General features: G+C 48.8%; 1 protein-coding gene across 2 annotated transcripts in view; it reads right to left on the reverse strand.

The window, feature by feature from the left end:
- Positions 1–6,572: 6,572 nt before the first annotated feature.
- Positions 6,573–16,548, reverse strand: part of LOC307091449 (nck-associated protein 5-like) — an 86,043-nt gene continuing 76,067 nt past the window's right edge. Inside the window, exons 12-15 of one of the 2 annotated variants that reach the window (XM_079758432.1) lie at positions 15,821–15,896; positions 10,423–10,758; positions 8,580–8,700; positions 6,573–8,341 (exon numbers count right to left, since the gene is read on the reverse strand). In XM_079758432.1, the coding sequence (XP_079614558.1) occupies positions 8,606–8,700; positions 10,423–10,758; positions 15,821–15,896 (507 nt within the window). In that variant the 3' untranslated portion in view covers positions 6,573–8,341; positions 8,580–8,605. The remainder of the gene's footprint in view (positions 8,342–8,579; positions 8,701–10,422; positions 10,759–15,820; positions 15,897–16,548) is intronic. The other variant, XM_079758433.1, reaches the window with a different exon arrangement.

The following is a 16,548-nucleotide window of genomic DNA, read 5'->3' on the forward strand; positions in this document are numbered from 1 at the left end:
CACAGCGGACCCTGGACCTCCACACCTCCACAGCGGACCCTGGACCTCCACACCTCCACAGCGGACCCTGGACCTCCAGACCTCCACAGCGGACCCTGGACCTCCAGACCTCCACAGCGGGACCCTGGACCTCCACACCTCCACAGCGGACCCTGGACCTCCAGACCTCCACAGCGGACCCTGGACCTCCAGACCTCCACAGCGGACCCTGGACCTCCAGACCTCCACAGCGACCCTGGACCTCCAGACCTCCACAGCGGACACTCTGCCTCCTGAAAAACATTGGATGTTGGATGGAGTTGGATGGTGCTATGTGGTGCTGGGTTGGTGTTGGGTGATGTTGGATGGTGTTGGGTGGTGTCGGGTTGGTGTTGGGTGGTGTTGGATGGTGTTGGGTGGTGTTGGATGGTGTTGGGTGGTGTTGGGTGGTGTTGGGTGGTGCTGTTGGTTGTTGGATGGTGTTGGGTGGTGCTGTTGGTTGTTGGATGGTGTTGGGTGGTGTTGGGTGGTGTTGGATGGTGTTGAGTGGTGCTGGGGGATGCTGGGTGGTGTTGGGTGGTTGTTGGATGATTTTTGGCTGGTGATGGAGGATGTTGGGTGGTGCTGTTGGGTGTTGGGGTGGTGTTGGGTGGTGCTGTTGGGTGTTGGGTGGTGTTGGGTGGTGTTGGATGATTTTGGGTGGTGATGGAGGATGTTGGGTGGTGCTGTTGGGTGTTGGGTGGTGTTGGGTGGTGCTGTTGGGTGTTGGGTGGTGTTGGGTGGTGTTGGGTGTTATTGGATGGTGTTGGGTGGTGTTGGGTGGTGTTGGGTGGTGCTGGGTGGTGTTGGGTGGTGTTGGGTGGTGCTGGGTGGTGTTTGGGTGGTGTTGGATGGTTTCGGGTGGTGTTGGATGGTGTTGGGTGTTATTAGATGGTGCTGGGTGCTGTTGTTGTGTGTTGGGTGGTGTCAGGTGGTGTTGGGTGTTGGGTGGTGTTGGGTGTTGGGTGGTGTTGGATGGTGTTGGATGGTGTTGGGTGGTTTTGGATGGTGCTGGTTGTTATTGGGTGGTGTCGGGTGGTGTTGGGTGGTGTTGGGTGGTGTTGGGTGGTGTTGGGTGTTGGGTGGTGCTGGGTGGTGTTGGGTGGTGCTGGGTGGTGCTGGGTGGTGTTGGGTGGTGTTGGGTGGTGTTGGGTGGTGTTGGGTGGTGTTGGGTGGTGCTGGGTGGTGTTGGGTGGTGTTGGGTGGTGTTGGGTGGTGTTGGGTGGTGTTGGGTGGTGTTGGGTGGTGCTGGGTGGTGTTGGGTGGTGCTGGGTGGTGTTGGGTGGTGTTGGATGGTGTTGGGTGGTGTTGGGTGGTGTCGGGTGGTGTTGGGTGGTGTTGGGTGGTTTTGGATGGTGTTGGTTGTTATTGGGTGGTGCTGGGTGGTGTTTGGTGGTACTGGCAGCCAGCTCCCTTTCATATTCAATGCCGGGCAGCCACAGAAAAGAGAGAAAGAATACTTTCAAATATATGTCGGCTTTCCAGAAGCTAATAACGCTGTCTGTGACATTAGGGGGGGTGGAACCCATTGGAGGTTATTCCCCATCATTCAAAGCGATGGAGAAGCCCTATTGTAGAATAGGGCTATTCCGTCATGTGGGAATGAGGCTGTGTGTTATGTGGTCCAGTGTGTGGTGGTGGTAATAAGAGTTCTGTGGTTCTGTGGGGTCGCCAGAGCCTCCAGATGAACGGGAGCAGAGAACACCCAGCAGACTCCCACCAACACCACAGCTGCTCAGAGTAAATAAGACAATTACAGTCCACGTTTAACCCAGAAGGAACAAACAGAAAGACACTACAGCTCTCAATGGCGAGCATGGAGGAGAGTAAAGTCCACTGCATCCTTCAGTGTACTTCTGTTCACAGTTTTATTTGTTGGTGTCTCCCTGTTTTTTTCAATGTGCGCTTGTTTCGAGATTACTGACGATAAACTGTGTTTACGAGCTTGAACTATTTTACATTGTCAAATCCTTATCTGGCTCGGTCAATAACATATGGTGTTACTCATCAACAATGAACTCAGGTTCGTTCAGTGGTGTGTGCTTCTGAATTGAACAGACCCCTGCACTCATTTCATGGCTCTCACAAAGTGTTCATGTTGCTATGGACCTTCAGGGAAAGGAGTCCATGTGCCTGTTAAAGTATGATTATAAGTATGAGGCTATCCTCGACTATGTCCTCCTTCTGTCAAATGTATTGTCATTGGTTGCAGTGGAAACCAGTAACCACCACGACAGATTCATATTTATATATATTTAATGACTGCCGCAGGGTTCCTCTGTTGCAGCGTTGTACTGAGGTTGTAAGTCGTCACCAGTATGTAGTCATGTGTTCACAGAAGTCTAGCTGGGCAGTACGGTATTCTGTTAACCGGGAACGAGCCCACTAACGCTAGGAGGATTTATCACATTTCATCATGCTGCTTTTCCTGTTCGAGGAAAATAACACAACAAATTACAGAGATAGTTTATAAACGTAGCTCTGGCACAGCATCTAAAAAATGGCTAGCGTTGGACTTTCCTGAAAGAAAAAACAGCTCCATTCTCTCCCCTTAATGGACTGAAGAGTGACCCACAGACCGGAGAGAGAGCGGCCATCTCCTCTAATGATTATCAGGCACCACCGCCCGGCCACTCGACCGTGAACAAGGCAGCCTCCATGTTCCTGAGGCACGCGGCCTCCATGTAGAGCAGCAGGTCCTTCTATTTGAACATACCTTTTGGCGTGTATGCGTGCGTGCGTTCACAAATAGCATCTTCAAAGTCTCATAGACGTGAACGATTGAGGATGCGTCGTCACGGAAACACATACATCTGCCTCACCATGGGAGAGGTATGTGGGAGAGGGGGGCATGCCTCCAACAGATCGGAGTGCGTACTCCCTGAAATCTCTTCACTCGAGGATAAAAACCTGCTCCATCATGTGTGCTGCTACGGCGATGGAGGTCTCACTGGGAGTGGGGGACGGGACCTTGCTGAAATTATCCCTCGGATCCCCCCGGGGGACTAATCTTCAAGGTGGATTGCTGAAGGGCTATTACACCTAGGTCAATCGTTTTTTACAGATACTCCAGAAGTTCCACTGTGTTATAACAGAACCTCGGATCCAGCAGTCCTACTGAGTTATAACAGAACCTTTGACCCAGCAGTCCTACTGAGTTATAAAACCTCTTATCCAGCAGTCCTACTGAGTTATAGAACCTCTGATCCAGCAGTCCTACTGAGTTATAACAGAACCTCTGATCCAGCAGTCCTACTGTGTTATAACAGAACCTCTGATCCAGCAGTCCTACTGAGTTATAACAGAACCTCTGATCCAGCAGTCCTACTGTGTTATAGAACCTCTAATTCAGCAGTCCTACTGTGTTATAACAGAACCTCTGATCCAGCAGTCCTACTGTGTTATAACAGAACCTCGGATCCAGCAGTCCTACTGTGTTATAGAACCTCTGATCCAGCAGTCCTACTGTGTTATAACAGAACCTTTGACCCAGCAGTCCTACTGAGTTATAGAACCTCTGATCCAGCAGTCCTACTGAGTTATAATCTCTGATCCAGCAGTCCTACTGTGTTATAACAGAACCTCTGATCCAGCAGTCCCTACTGAGTTATAGAACCTCTGATCCAGCAGTCCTACTGTGTTATAACAGAACCTCTGATCCAGCAGTCCTACTGAGTTATAACAGAACCTCTGATCCAGCAGTCCTACTGAGTTATAACAGAACCTTTGACCCAGCAGTCCTACTGAGTTATAAAACCTCTGATCCAGCAGTCCTACTGAGTTACAGAACCTCTGATCCAGCAGTCCTACTGAGTTATAACAGAACCTCTGATCCAGCAGTCCTACTGTGTTATAACAGAACCTCTGATCCAGCAGTCCTACTGAGTTATAACAGAACCTCTGATCCAGCAGTCCTACTGAGTTATAACAGAACCTCTGATCCAGCAGTCCTACTGTGTTATAACAGAACCTTTGACCCAGCAGTCCTACTGTGTTATAACAGAACCTTTGACCCAGCAGTCCTACTGTGTTATAACAGAACCTTTGACCCAGCAGTCCTACTGTGTTATAACAGAACCTCTGACCCAGCAGTCCTACTGTGTTATAACAGAACCTTTGACCCAGCAGTCCTACTGAGTTATAGAACCTCTGACCCAGCAGTCCTACTGTGTTATAACAGAACCTTTGACCCAGCAGTCCTACTGAGTTATAGAACCTCTGATCCAGCAGTCCTACTGAGTTATAGAACCTCTGATCCAGCAGTCCTACTGTGTTATAACAGAACCTCTGACCCAGCAATCCTACTGAGTTATAGAACCTCTGATCCAGCAGTCCTACTGTGTTTTAGCAGAACCTCTGATCCAGCAGTCCTACTGGGTTATAAAACCTCTGACCCAGCAGTCCTACTGTGTTATAGAACCTCTGACCCAGCAGTCCTACTGTGTTATAACATAACCTCTGATCCAGCAGTCCTACTGTGTTTTAGCAGAACCTCTGACCCAGCAGTCCTACTGTGTTATAGGACCTCTGATCCAGCAGTCCTACTGTGTTATAACAGAACCTCTGACCCAGCAGTCCTACTGAGTTATAATAGAACCTACGGAGGAAGCTGGCACAATGACCGGGCTGGAAACCGAAAACTGAGAAGAGAGAATTACGCCTTGTTGTTTTTTTGGGGGGATATTAAAGAAAAAGTTTTTTGCGCGGGTGGATAAAGCTTTCAGGATGGGCTTTAAATAAGCATATTTCTACAGTGGAAAGGCCAAACGGTGTTGATTTCAAATCTTCACAGCCTCCAGCAACATGATGGGTAGAAACAAATATGAACGGAAAGTGAAAGCCCCTTCGAATCAGATATGAGCTCTTCTGCATTCAGACTTTAGATATGAATCTAAAATCTGATTTGTGAGACTAGCTGATGATTAAAACATCAAATAAAATTGGACATTTGTGAAATGGCAAAATGGAAATTGGTGAAATGGTCAAATGTGTCCTCCTAAAAAAGGAATAGCATATAGCAAACACACCTCAAAACCATGTAACTCTCCAGTACACTTATCACCAGGGCTCTTATTTTGGAAACCATGAGCCATCAGTAATGTCCTCTGCTGCTGTCTGTGACCGAAATGGTGATCGCTGCTTACGGTCGCATTGTTCCATTCCTAAACTCTCACTTAACGCCCCCCGCTCGCCTCGCCTGAGTGCACAAGTGTCCCCCTTCAGTCTGCATAACCCACAGAGCTGCATACACTTTATCTATACTTAGAGAAAGGAGTGTCTTTCCTCTGCAACGCCCCGGCATGATCCACTCTGCCAACTCACACACACTCAAGTTTATGTCCAAACAAAATAACACACTGCATAATGAATAAATGGATCAATATTTAACAACAATTTCAAAATCAGAAAACATAAAACATATAAAGCACACACTCTATTAAATCATGTTGTCAATGTAATATCACTGCTTTGTTGTATGCTTATTAATCAGAAGGAAAAATAGAGACACACAAATTGGATGGTGCATGAATTGTGATGAGATGATGGGAAGCGGCCCACTGTTTGAGTTAAATGGGTCCACACATTAGCCTGGGGTAATCACTGGTTTACCGCCCAATGCGGTGTCACTGTGTGAGAGCGTACCACAGCCAAGGTGGCAGAATAGCTCAGGGCAAATGGATACGCTGGTTAGAAAACAGCAGTTGGTGGAATTTCATCAAGCAAACGTGATGCGCTGCTAATTTATCTCTGAGAAGTTGACAATTTACGTTTTTGAATTTAGTTATTTAGCTGTAATTGGCAGCCATTTTTCTTTTAAAGACACAGACAGACACACAGACAGACACACACACATACAAACACACACATACTTACAGACACACACATAAACACACACACGCACACACACACAGAAACTCACACTCACACACACCCAGACACGCATCAAAACACACACACACACACACACACACACACACACACACGCACACACACACACACACACACACACACACACACACACTCACACATACAGACAAACACACATACACAAACAAAAACTCACACTCCCAGACACACACGCGAGCAAACATACACACACACACACACACACACACGCACACACACACACACACACACACACACACACACACACACACACACACACACACACACACAGTGGTGGGGGGGGGGAATTATATTATAAATTGGAGTCAAAAGTGTGGATTTGCCACAAACATAAATGTAGAAAATAAGACCTGCATCCTAGCACCGATCTCTCTGAAGAGAGGCTGACCCTGAAGGAAGGCTCCAGCCTTCTGTTCCCTACAGTACAGCCATGGTAAACCCCCATATGATAACCCCTATAATACATAGCACTTACTTATACTTATGCAAGAGAGTGTGTGTGAGTAATGTGCCACGATATACAGAGTAACTTAACCATAGCAAACCTGATTAACAGCAGGCGCGCCACTGTTTCACTGATCCAGACAAACCCAAGGCAAACAGGAAGTCAATGTTGCAGAAGTATTTAAAGAGTTTTATTTTTTGTTATTTTTCAAACATTAAACAAAGAATGTAAGTGCTACACAATATTCATGAATGAATAGGTCTACTAAGGAGATTGTCACACAGCAAAAATCACTACGACACGGTTATAAAAAATATAACAACAACCCAGTGAGGATATTATTAATAGTGAACAACCAATCAACCAATCATGTGCAAGAATGGTCTGTCTTTTACCCGTGTGGAGTACAAATACAGTCTAGAAAAATACAATACTCCTGTGAATGTGATATGCTGTTCAGCGTATGAATCATATCAAAACTAATCAGCCATGCCATCGCCAGCGGCCTTCCTCAGGTCCCGACCCTGGTCCACCAACACATTGGATATGTCTGTATATGTGCTACACCTGTGTGTGTGTGTGTGTGTGTGTGTGGGGTCATATGGCAACAAACATCAGTGCACTCTTACAGGCGTCAAACTACTATCCTGCAAGTCGGATATGTGTAATAATATTGTGGGACATCAGTGCAAGATCACACACGATCATTTGAGTAATACCGATGTCGATGTTGTAGAGGAGTGTTTTCAAAGAGACTATGGCTAAATTCATCATCATCATGAATCGATCTGATTTCGGCATTTAGCATAGCGTTGGCCGTTTAAAGTGATTTTCTGTGTTTGGCAATTTAGTTTGGCAATTACGCACATGAAAGGCATAGATATCAACAAGGAAGGGAGAGAGGAAAGCTATCCTATTAGAGATAGAGAAAACCGCCTACATATCGGGGAGCATTACCAACACGTTAATACATAAATATAAAGAACAGGGCTCACAATAAACGCAGAAGTGCTTCATATCTTACACGACTCTGCACACACAACAAGTGGCTAAAGAAACAATATAGAACTGGAAGATGAATACACTGTTAAACTAACTAACAACATGTTCAACAAGGTTCGAAACGGTACCGTTTTTGGACGTTGTCTACACACACAGCGTCTATCAAGACGTCGCAGACCGATGCATGGCGGGTTCCCTGAGCTGATCAATAAGCACTCTGTGCCTCCACCGTGTACGAGGAGGCTCTATCCCTCACTGTCTTGATGTCATAACTGTGAAATACGTCTCAACATAGAAGCAGTAATAGTAGAAGTATATTATATATTAAAAATAGAATACAGGTTCCATTGGTGAAGTTTTGTCTTTTGTAAACACTTACGGTTACGGACTTACACATGAATACAGTAATATTAAAAACTTGATACGATTTGAAAATAATATAATTTTTTACCCGTATCATACTAAAATGTGCACACTGAGTAATATCTTGCAACATCTTTCTCCCAACTTGATAACTGTCTTTTTTTTTTCCTCAATATAATGACGAAAAGCTGTTGAAAATCATCACATGCAAGTTATTAGCATAGTAAAAAAATGAGGAAGGAAACAAAGTGTGATGAAGATAGTGCACGTTGCCATTGTCGTTTGACAGCTCTGATTCTCAAAGTACGAGCGGAACTAGAATAACTAGTTTATTTTATATATACTGTATATGTATTTCTATTCAAGCACTAGTGAAGGAGTACATTATGAGGATGTGTTCTACGCAGGGATCAATGGTTCTATCACGTCTCCGTTACTGTCCTGACCCAGTTTGGTGGATTCTCAAGAGTGCACACACTCCTGTTCAATGATGCTGTGTTTGGATCCCTGGTGGTACTGGTTTTGGTACAGGTGGGCCTGCTGGTTTGCCTTTCTTTTCCACTCCAGGTTCTCTGAGGTTCTACCTGGTTCTGCTCTTTAGTAAATCTGGAAGAGAAGAGAAGGGAGAGGAAGGTAAGACAATGTGTCATCGAAAGAACCGTAAAATAATCTTGCCAGAATTTACAATGAAATCTATCGTCATTATAGTTTCCACATCATTGTTTGACCGTTTGATTTTTGTTCTTATTCAAAAGCTATATTTTTTGGAACTCCAACAGTGTGAGGTTCAGTGGTTGTTCTCTCATCTCATCGGAATTGAAAAGGGAAATACAGTGTCCCTCACCTGGTTTATAATGGGACGGTTTTGTCTCAGTTGGCCAGCTGAAGTCTTGTCTGTTCCTTCTGCTGGCCTGACGTGGGTCTGGTCTTCGATTTGATAAACTTCTTCTTTGGTTCCACCCCACCTGCAAATGTGAATACGGCAAATAATGCAACGCTGTTATTCTGAAGTGAACACAACAATCTTTAGTCTTCTGGCGTATCCATTAGTATTCATCCCATAGTGAAACACAAAGAAATATGGATTAAGGGTACTAGGTAGATCTCAAAGTGCAGATCACTCAATGTATTGGATCATTTCTTTAAATATGTCTTCCTTGATGCATTACTTTCACAGCCAGAATTTTATTTATGATCCCCATGCCTACGCCGCCACAGATGGGGCTTCTGTCTTAATTAGCAGACGACTAGAAAGTGAGGAGAGAATGCACAGTTGCTAAATAAGCACCTAATTCTCTTTCTCCATGACTACGGGCTGTTATTGTCTTTAGGATAGCATTATAAGCTTTGAAATATTCCGCATTAAAACTTTCCTGCCATGATCTCTGCACGAGCGACTCATTTGCAACAACAAAAAAACAGGTTGGCTCATTTATCTTCTGTCTGGCTGCAGCACACATATACTGTGCTCAATTCAAGTAAACCAAACGCCGAAAGGTTCCAGGTTCGAGCCCCGATGTCCACCAGAACACCGCTGGGCGTCTTTGAGAAACGTCTAATCTGACCTGCTCCATAACGACCTGCATCGAAACAAACAACAGATCACCGTACGCTTGCTAGAGAGATAACAGAGTGGCGAGGCTCTGTGACTCTGATCCTTCAGATCACACTGCCTTAGGTCCCTGGGTCTGAGCGCCTTTGGAGCCCACAGGTCGTACACGGCACGCAAATAAGCACGGCTGTGATCCAGCCCTCTAATCTAGGAGAGCTTCTTCTGTCTCCATGGGGTGGATGAAGGACTTCAGTCTGTGGGCCAGGCGACGTTCTTTAGCATAAAACAGACTCTTACGACTTGGAGATGGTTCTCAGTTCTTCTAATGGCACACAAAACCCTTCTTTGTCATTTTGGGACTATAAATAAGGATTGTGTAGTGCTGTTATCCCTTGTTCCTATATTAGATTTGCTGCCTTTCGGTTTGAGTTCATTTCCATTAAGCAGGAATGGACCGTTTTATTTAAGCGGATATAACCACATTTCCTCAAATTATTTCTGCTCAAGAAAAGATCCTTGACACAAAGAAAGTTACTTCAGGCTTTAACGAGAAAATAAGGACTTTTAGTAAAAGCCTTTTTTCTAACGGCAGATAAATGCGTGTGTGTATTCGATTTCCCGGCTCGGGCGTATACCTAGCTGAAAGGTACCGGGTTCAATCCCCAGCCTCACTGAATGAGAGGCTGAAAGGTACTGGGTTCAATCCCCAGCCTCACTGAATGAGAGGCTGAAAGGTACTGGGTTCAATCCCCAGCCTCACTGAATGAGACGCATTACCTGCTTCCCAAGGAAAGTGCCTCGGAGAAAACGCTGGAGAAGTCATGATTAATCGTAATGGTAGAATTACTTGTGGATGGGGATAATAAGTTGGCAGTACACCACACAACCACATGTCTGACACATAGCTGTTGAACGATGTGCTGTTATACTCCTGTGTGGCTAGTGGGGACGACTATAGCTAGCAGAAGTCCTTTTACTCTATCTTCAAATTTTGTTCCCTCGATCAAGTCAATGGAACTGATCTTTGTACGAATAACAAAAAAGAAAAAGTCCAAGCTCGACCTTGCTTGACCTTGCTCCGATAAAAGCCCCAACATCCCCCTGGGGTCGGAGCGACGAGGCCCTCCGGGGTTACCTGGAGAGGGGCGGGGCAGCCGGCTGTGGGACTCACACACACTGGGTGGAGGCTGGGGACAGGCCACAGAGGGGAAAGGCACGGACCGGACCAGGGTGACGGAGGAGGCGGATAGGGAGCCGGGGACCCCCAGGACCCCGCTCGGGATCTTCCAGCGGGGCAGCGGGGAGGTGGCGGACACCTCCTCGCTGGAGGAGGAGCCGGGGGCGCCGGGGGAGACGGGGGAGGACGAGGACCTGGGGAGGAGGTGCAGGATGGAGGAGAAGAAGGAGCAAGACTCCGGCAGCGGGATGGTGCCGATGCCGCTGTCCAGGGTCCGCATTCGGCTGGTGGAGCCTGCAGCCGGGGGGGGAGAGGAGCAGAGGGAGGAGGAGGGAGGAGGGAGGAGGGAGGGTGGGGGAGGAGGAGGGGGGAGGAGGGAGGGAGGAGGGAGGGGGGAGGGAGGAGGAGGGAGGGAGGAGGAGGGAGGAGGAGGGAGGGAGGGAGGAGGGAGGGAGGGGGAGGAGGGAGGGAGGGAGGGAGGAGGAGGGAGGGAGGAGGGAGGGAGGAGGGGGGAGGGGGAGGGAGGAGGGAGGAGGGGGGAGGGAGGGAGGGGGGAGGGAGGAGGGAGGGGGGAGGAGGGAGGGAGGAGGGAGGAGGAGGGAGGGAGGAGGGAGGGAGGGAGGAGGGAGGGAGGAGGGGGGGAGAGGGGGGGAGGAGGGAGGGAGGGAGGAGGGAGGAGGGGGGAGGGAGGGGGGAGGGGGAGGGAGGAGGGAGGAGGGAGGAGGGAGGAGGAGCGAGGGAGGAGGGAGGAGGGAGGGGAGAGGAGGAGAGAGGAGGGAGGAGGAGGGAGGGGAGGGAGGGAGGAGGGAGGGAGGGAGGAGGGAGGAGGAGGGAGGGAGGGAGGGAGGGAGGGAGGAGGGAGGGAGGGGGAGGAGGGGGGGAGAGGAGCAGAGGGAGGAGGAGGGAGGAGGGAGGAGGGGGGGAGAGGAGCAGAGGGGGGAGGGAGGGAGGAGGGAGGAGGAGGGAGGGAGGAGGGAGGAGGAGGAGGAGGGAGGAGGAGGGAGGGAGGAGGGAGGGAGGAGGGAGGGAGGAGGGAGGAGGAGGAGGAGGGAGGAGGAGGGAGGGAGGAGGGAGGGAGGGAGGAGGGAGGAGGAGGGAGGGAGGGAGGGAGGGAGGAGGGAGGAGGGAGGGAGGGAGGAGGGAGGGAGGAGGAGGGAGGAGGAGGGAGGGAGGAGGGAGGGAGGGAGGAGGAGGGAGGGAGGGAGGAGGGAGGAGGAGGGAGGGAGGGAGGGAGGGAGGAGGGAGGAGGGGGGAGGGAGGAGGGGGAGGGGGGAGGGAGGGAGGAGGAGGGAGGGAGGGAGGAGGGAGGGAGGAGGAGGGAGGGAGGAGGGAGGGAGGGAGGAGGGAGGAGGAGGGAGGGAGGGAGGGAGGAGGAGGGGGGGAGAGGGGGAGAGGAGGAGGGAGGGGGAGGAGGGAGGGAGGAGGAGGGAGGAGGGGGGAGGGAGGAGGAGGGAGGAGGGAGGGAGGAGGGAGGGAGGAGGAGGGAGGGAGGGAGGAGGGAGGGAGGGGGGAGGGGGGGAGGAGGGAGGGAGGAGGGAGGAGGAGGGAGGGAGGAGGAGGAGGGAGGAGGAGGAATAGAGAGATAAAGGAGGGAGGAGGAGGAGGAGGGAGGAGGCAATGAAGGAGGGAGGAGGGGGTGTTAGCGGGAGGTGTTAGCGGGAGGTTAGTCTTATGGGCGACAGGGAAGAGGGGCCATGGGGGGCTGCTGTAGAAGACTAAACTCCAAACCGCTCACAGACTCCCGGTTCGATCTTTATTCACACTGCTGAACAAAGTGTTTTTATTTAGCTGGTCTTTTATACAATCATGTGGGTCACCTGTTTTCCACCGGGTTCATTCCTTCATACATCTTCACTGAATGTGTCGATGAAGAGCACGATAAACAACAACAGGCCTTTCGTCAATCATTCATTGACAGACTGATAACACGTATACCTCCACGGGAGTGTCTCAACGACAACAACGACGTCAGCGGCTTCCTTGGGCCAGGACCCTGAGACCACAGCACCATCTAATCTCACCACACTTGTTTTTGCACCTATGCAGTTGTTGATGTTGTTGTTGTTGACGTTGTTGTTGCCCCGGAGGGACACCGGAGGCAGTCATGGCCGTCTCTGGTTGATTTAAACCGTCCTCGCGAACAGATGGTCTATCGCAGCCCCCCCTGTGATGTGTCTCTGCTCCGGAGGGAGGGGATGCCGTCGGGTCCGACCTGATTACTGTACGAGACGGAGCGGGGACCAGGGTAACGATGTCTGCTAATCAGGCGTACTGCCGAGGAGAGGGATGGCGGCGTGGCGACGCGCTGCGCTAGAGGGACCAGTAATGCAACCGCTCCACTGTCTGAAACAGGGCGTGGCAGACAATGCTCCGGAATACCATTCAGACGGAACGCAGTCTGAACCTTAATAGCACTTTGGCTTTACTCGACTAAAGTCCCCAGATTGAACAAGGGCTGGTGATTGGGCTGCTTCACGGTTGAAGGTTCAGAACAGCAATAGAAATGTGTCAGATCAGCTGAGCTGTCATGGGTCCCCATTGTCACCAACGTAGAATACCCTGACCAGCAGTGTTCACAGCCTCGGCTGTGCTTTTGCTGTGCCCCTTCTATCCTCTTATTCGTGGCGTGAGCAATTCAGTGAAAGGTATTGGGATTAAATGGAATTGAATCCTTCCCCTTGGATATTCTGCGATGCGATGTACACGTGCGCCAAGTTGACATCATTTGTGGAGAAGCCTCCTCGTACAATTAGGGCTGCGTTCCAATAAATTAAACCAGGGCCCACGATGAGACACACAGGTGATCCCTCAGTCTGAGAGTTCGGGATCCAGATCCTTCGCTGCGTTTATTGCTGCTAACGTTCTTATGACAAATGTACTTATTGTAACAAATGCACTTATTGTAAGTCGCTTTGGATTAAAGAGTCTGCTAAATGCCCTAACTGTAAATGTAAATGTAAACGTCTATTGCTGCTAACGCGGCAGGAGGAAAGAGGGCAGATGTGGAGGGGAGGCCTCCTTCAGGGGCAGGGAGCTTGCTCAGCGGCACGTGGGCTCTGGGGGGCACCCCGTATCGATCGCGTGGGTCTAGAGCTGGAAGTGAACAGGAGGCCCTCTGGCAGAGGCCCTCGCCTGGAACACAGCGGGCCATCGATCGCCCCCAGCTCTGCTGATCCTTAACTAGACACAGGGAGGATTAGGGCTGGTCCCCACCCCAACCCCCCACCCGACCTAGAGACACATCACGCCCCATCCACCCGACCTAGAGACACATCACGCCCCATCCACCCGACCTAGAGACACATCCAGCCCCATCCACCCGACCTAGAGACACATCACGCCCCATCCACCCGACCTAGAGACACATCACGCCCCATCCACCCGATCTAGAGACACATCATGCCCCATCCACCCGACCTAGAGACACATCACGCCCCATCCACCCGACCTAGAGACACATCACGCCCCATCCACCCGACCTAGAGACACATCCAGCCCCATCCACCCGAACTAGAGACACATCACGCCCCATCCACCCGACCTAGAGACACATCACGCCCCATCCACCCGACCTAGAGACACATCACGCCCCATCCACCCGACCTAGAGACACATCACGCCCCCATCCACCCGACCTAGAGACACATCACGCCCCATCCTCCCGACCTAGAGACACATCCAGCCCCATCCACCCGACCTAGAGACACATCACGCCCCATCCACCCGACCTAGAGACACATCACGCCCCATCCACCCGACCTAGAGACACATCACGCCCCATCCACCCGACCTAGAGACACATCACGCCCCATCCACCCGACCTAGAGACACATCACGCCCCATCCAACCGACCTAGAGACACATATACATACATGTATATAATTTTGTTTGCATTGGATCTAGATCTTTATTTATTAGTTGTTATAAATTCATTCATTTATTCTGTTCTCTGTTCTTTTTCACTCTCTTCCTTTTGTGGCAAACTCATTTCTGGTTATTATAAAGCATTTACGTACTTGCTGATTGCTGGTGTTTCATTTTATTCATTTTAACTCCATTCTCCTCTTGGATCTGGACTGTTCTGATAACTTTGGGGACAGGAGGTGGATTGGAAATGTTGTCCTATCTTTGCTAAGCTAATTAGATACATCCCTCAGATACTTTTTTTTTTTAAATCGAATCAATTAAAATTAAACAAATACAATAATTGTATTAGAAATCACCACATTTAAGGTGTGACAACAAGCATCTGTCAATAAATGCCATTATGAAGAGAGATGTCTCACTGAACTGAAGAGACTATTACGGTGGTCCCACTGATTACGCTGATTAGAATGATAATCAGTTTCTGTCTGCATTCAACTAGGATGTACTTCACCATCTAATTACCATCCTGTTGACAGTCCTGTCCTCTGTCCAACTGATGCAGGCTCAAGAGCATTACCTTTACTTTAAGAGCAATGTCATCAGTACTAACAGATACAGTATGCATAATACATGACTCGCCTGAAGGACGTCTATAAGTAATTTACATTCTGACCACTATTAAAAAGGGGAATTAAAGAGTTAATTCCTGGGCAGGAAACATGAGCAAATGGAATATCGATAGGCCGTTAACGAAGTGCTTAGCCCTCAAATTCAATGGGGGTTGATTTGACTGCCACACTACAGGATATTTAGTATTTGATGTTTAATTGAAAGTGCTGAATTATACATGCTGTTTATGCGAATGAAACTGCGAACCACAAGAGAAGTAACACAATTAAAAATAATTAAATGTGCAACATCTCTTCTTGGGAATTTAATTATGCCGAGGCGAGGGAGGGAGAGCTGAGAGAGTACGGTGTTAATAACTCATCTGCTCCACGATGACTGTTGGCCCCTTACAGCAGGACCTTGTGATATTTGCGTCTTAAACCCAAAGCACAACACTTCATATTTGAAGTGCAACACAACAAACAAACAGAATCGTATTGTTGTGGAGCAAAGAACACAAGATTAGGAATGTTGTGAGGCTGTATGTCTTCCAATAGGACTCCCTTTGCATCCGAGAAGAATGCACCGGAACATTCTGCCTGTGAAAGGGCACTGGATTTCTTTCTCTCTGTCTCTGTCTCTCAGTCTCAAGATAGGTCTCCTAAAGAAAATAAATGCAAATGGAGCCAACAGGAGAATCTGATGAGGTATATTGAAAACATTATCTCTGGATTTCCTGAAGAAATAATATAAAGTAATATCCATCCTAATTATAATAGAAATATCATTTTTTTATAGAAATGAAGTGCATCCATTTGATGCGTAAACAAATTCCCGACCAATGACAGCAGTTAACAAAGCAAGCAAAAACAATTCCTACCAATCACTGCGTCCTGGGTGGGGCTTGTGACAGATAATCCGTTCTCCCGGTCTGTTCTCTGGTTCATCACCTGGGTCTTCGTTCAGAAAAAGCAAACCAAAAAACGAATTAACCAAGTGTCACAGTATTCTCAAAGTAGTCTCTCGCTATGTGATTAAGTACCCAAACAGAGGCTCATTAGCTGAAAAAAATCACTGCCTCTGTCTGCTGGCGAAACACCTTGCGCTAAACACCACCCTCCAAACACCACTCACTAACACCACCCACTTACACCACCCACTAAACACAACCCACTAAAAGCCACCCGCTAAAAACCACCCACTGAACACCACCCACTAAACACCACCCACTAACACCATTCACTAAATACCACTCACTTACACCACCCGCTAAACACCACTCACTAACACCACCTACTGAACACCACCTACTGAACACCACTCACTAAACAGCACTCATTAAACACCACCCACTAACACCACCTACTGAACACTACCTTCAAAACACCCATCACTAAACAACACCCACTAAACACCACCCACTAAACACCAACCACCAAACACCACCCACCAAACACCACCCACTAAACACCACTCACTAAACACCAACCACTAAACACCACCCACTAAACACCACCCACTAAACACCACTCACTATACACCAACCACTAAACACCACCCACTAAACACCACTCACTAAACACCACCCACTAAACACCACTCGCTAAA

Source organism: Pollachius pollachius (genome assembly GCF_949987615.1).
Source record: "Pollachius pollachius genome assembly, chromosome: 20".
NCBI classification, from domain to species: Eukaryota; Metazoa; Chordata; class Actinopteri; order Gadiformes; family Gadidae; genus Pollachius; species Pollachius pollachius.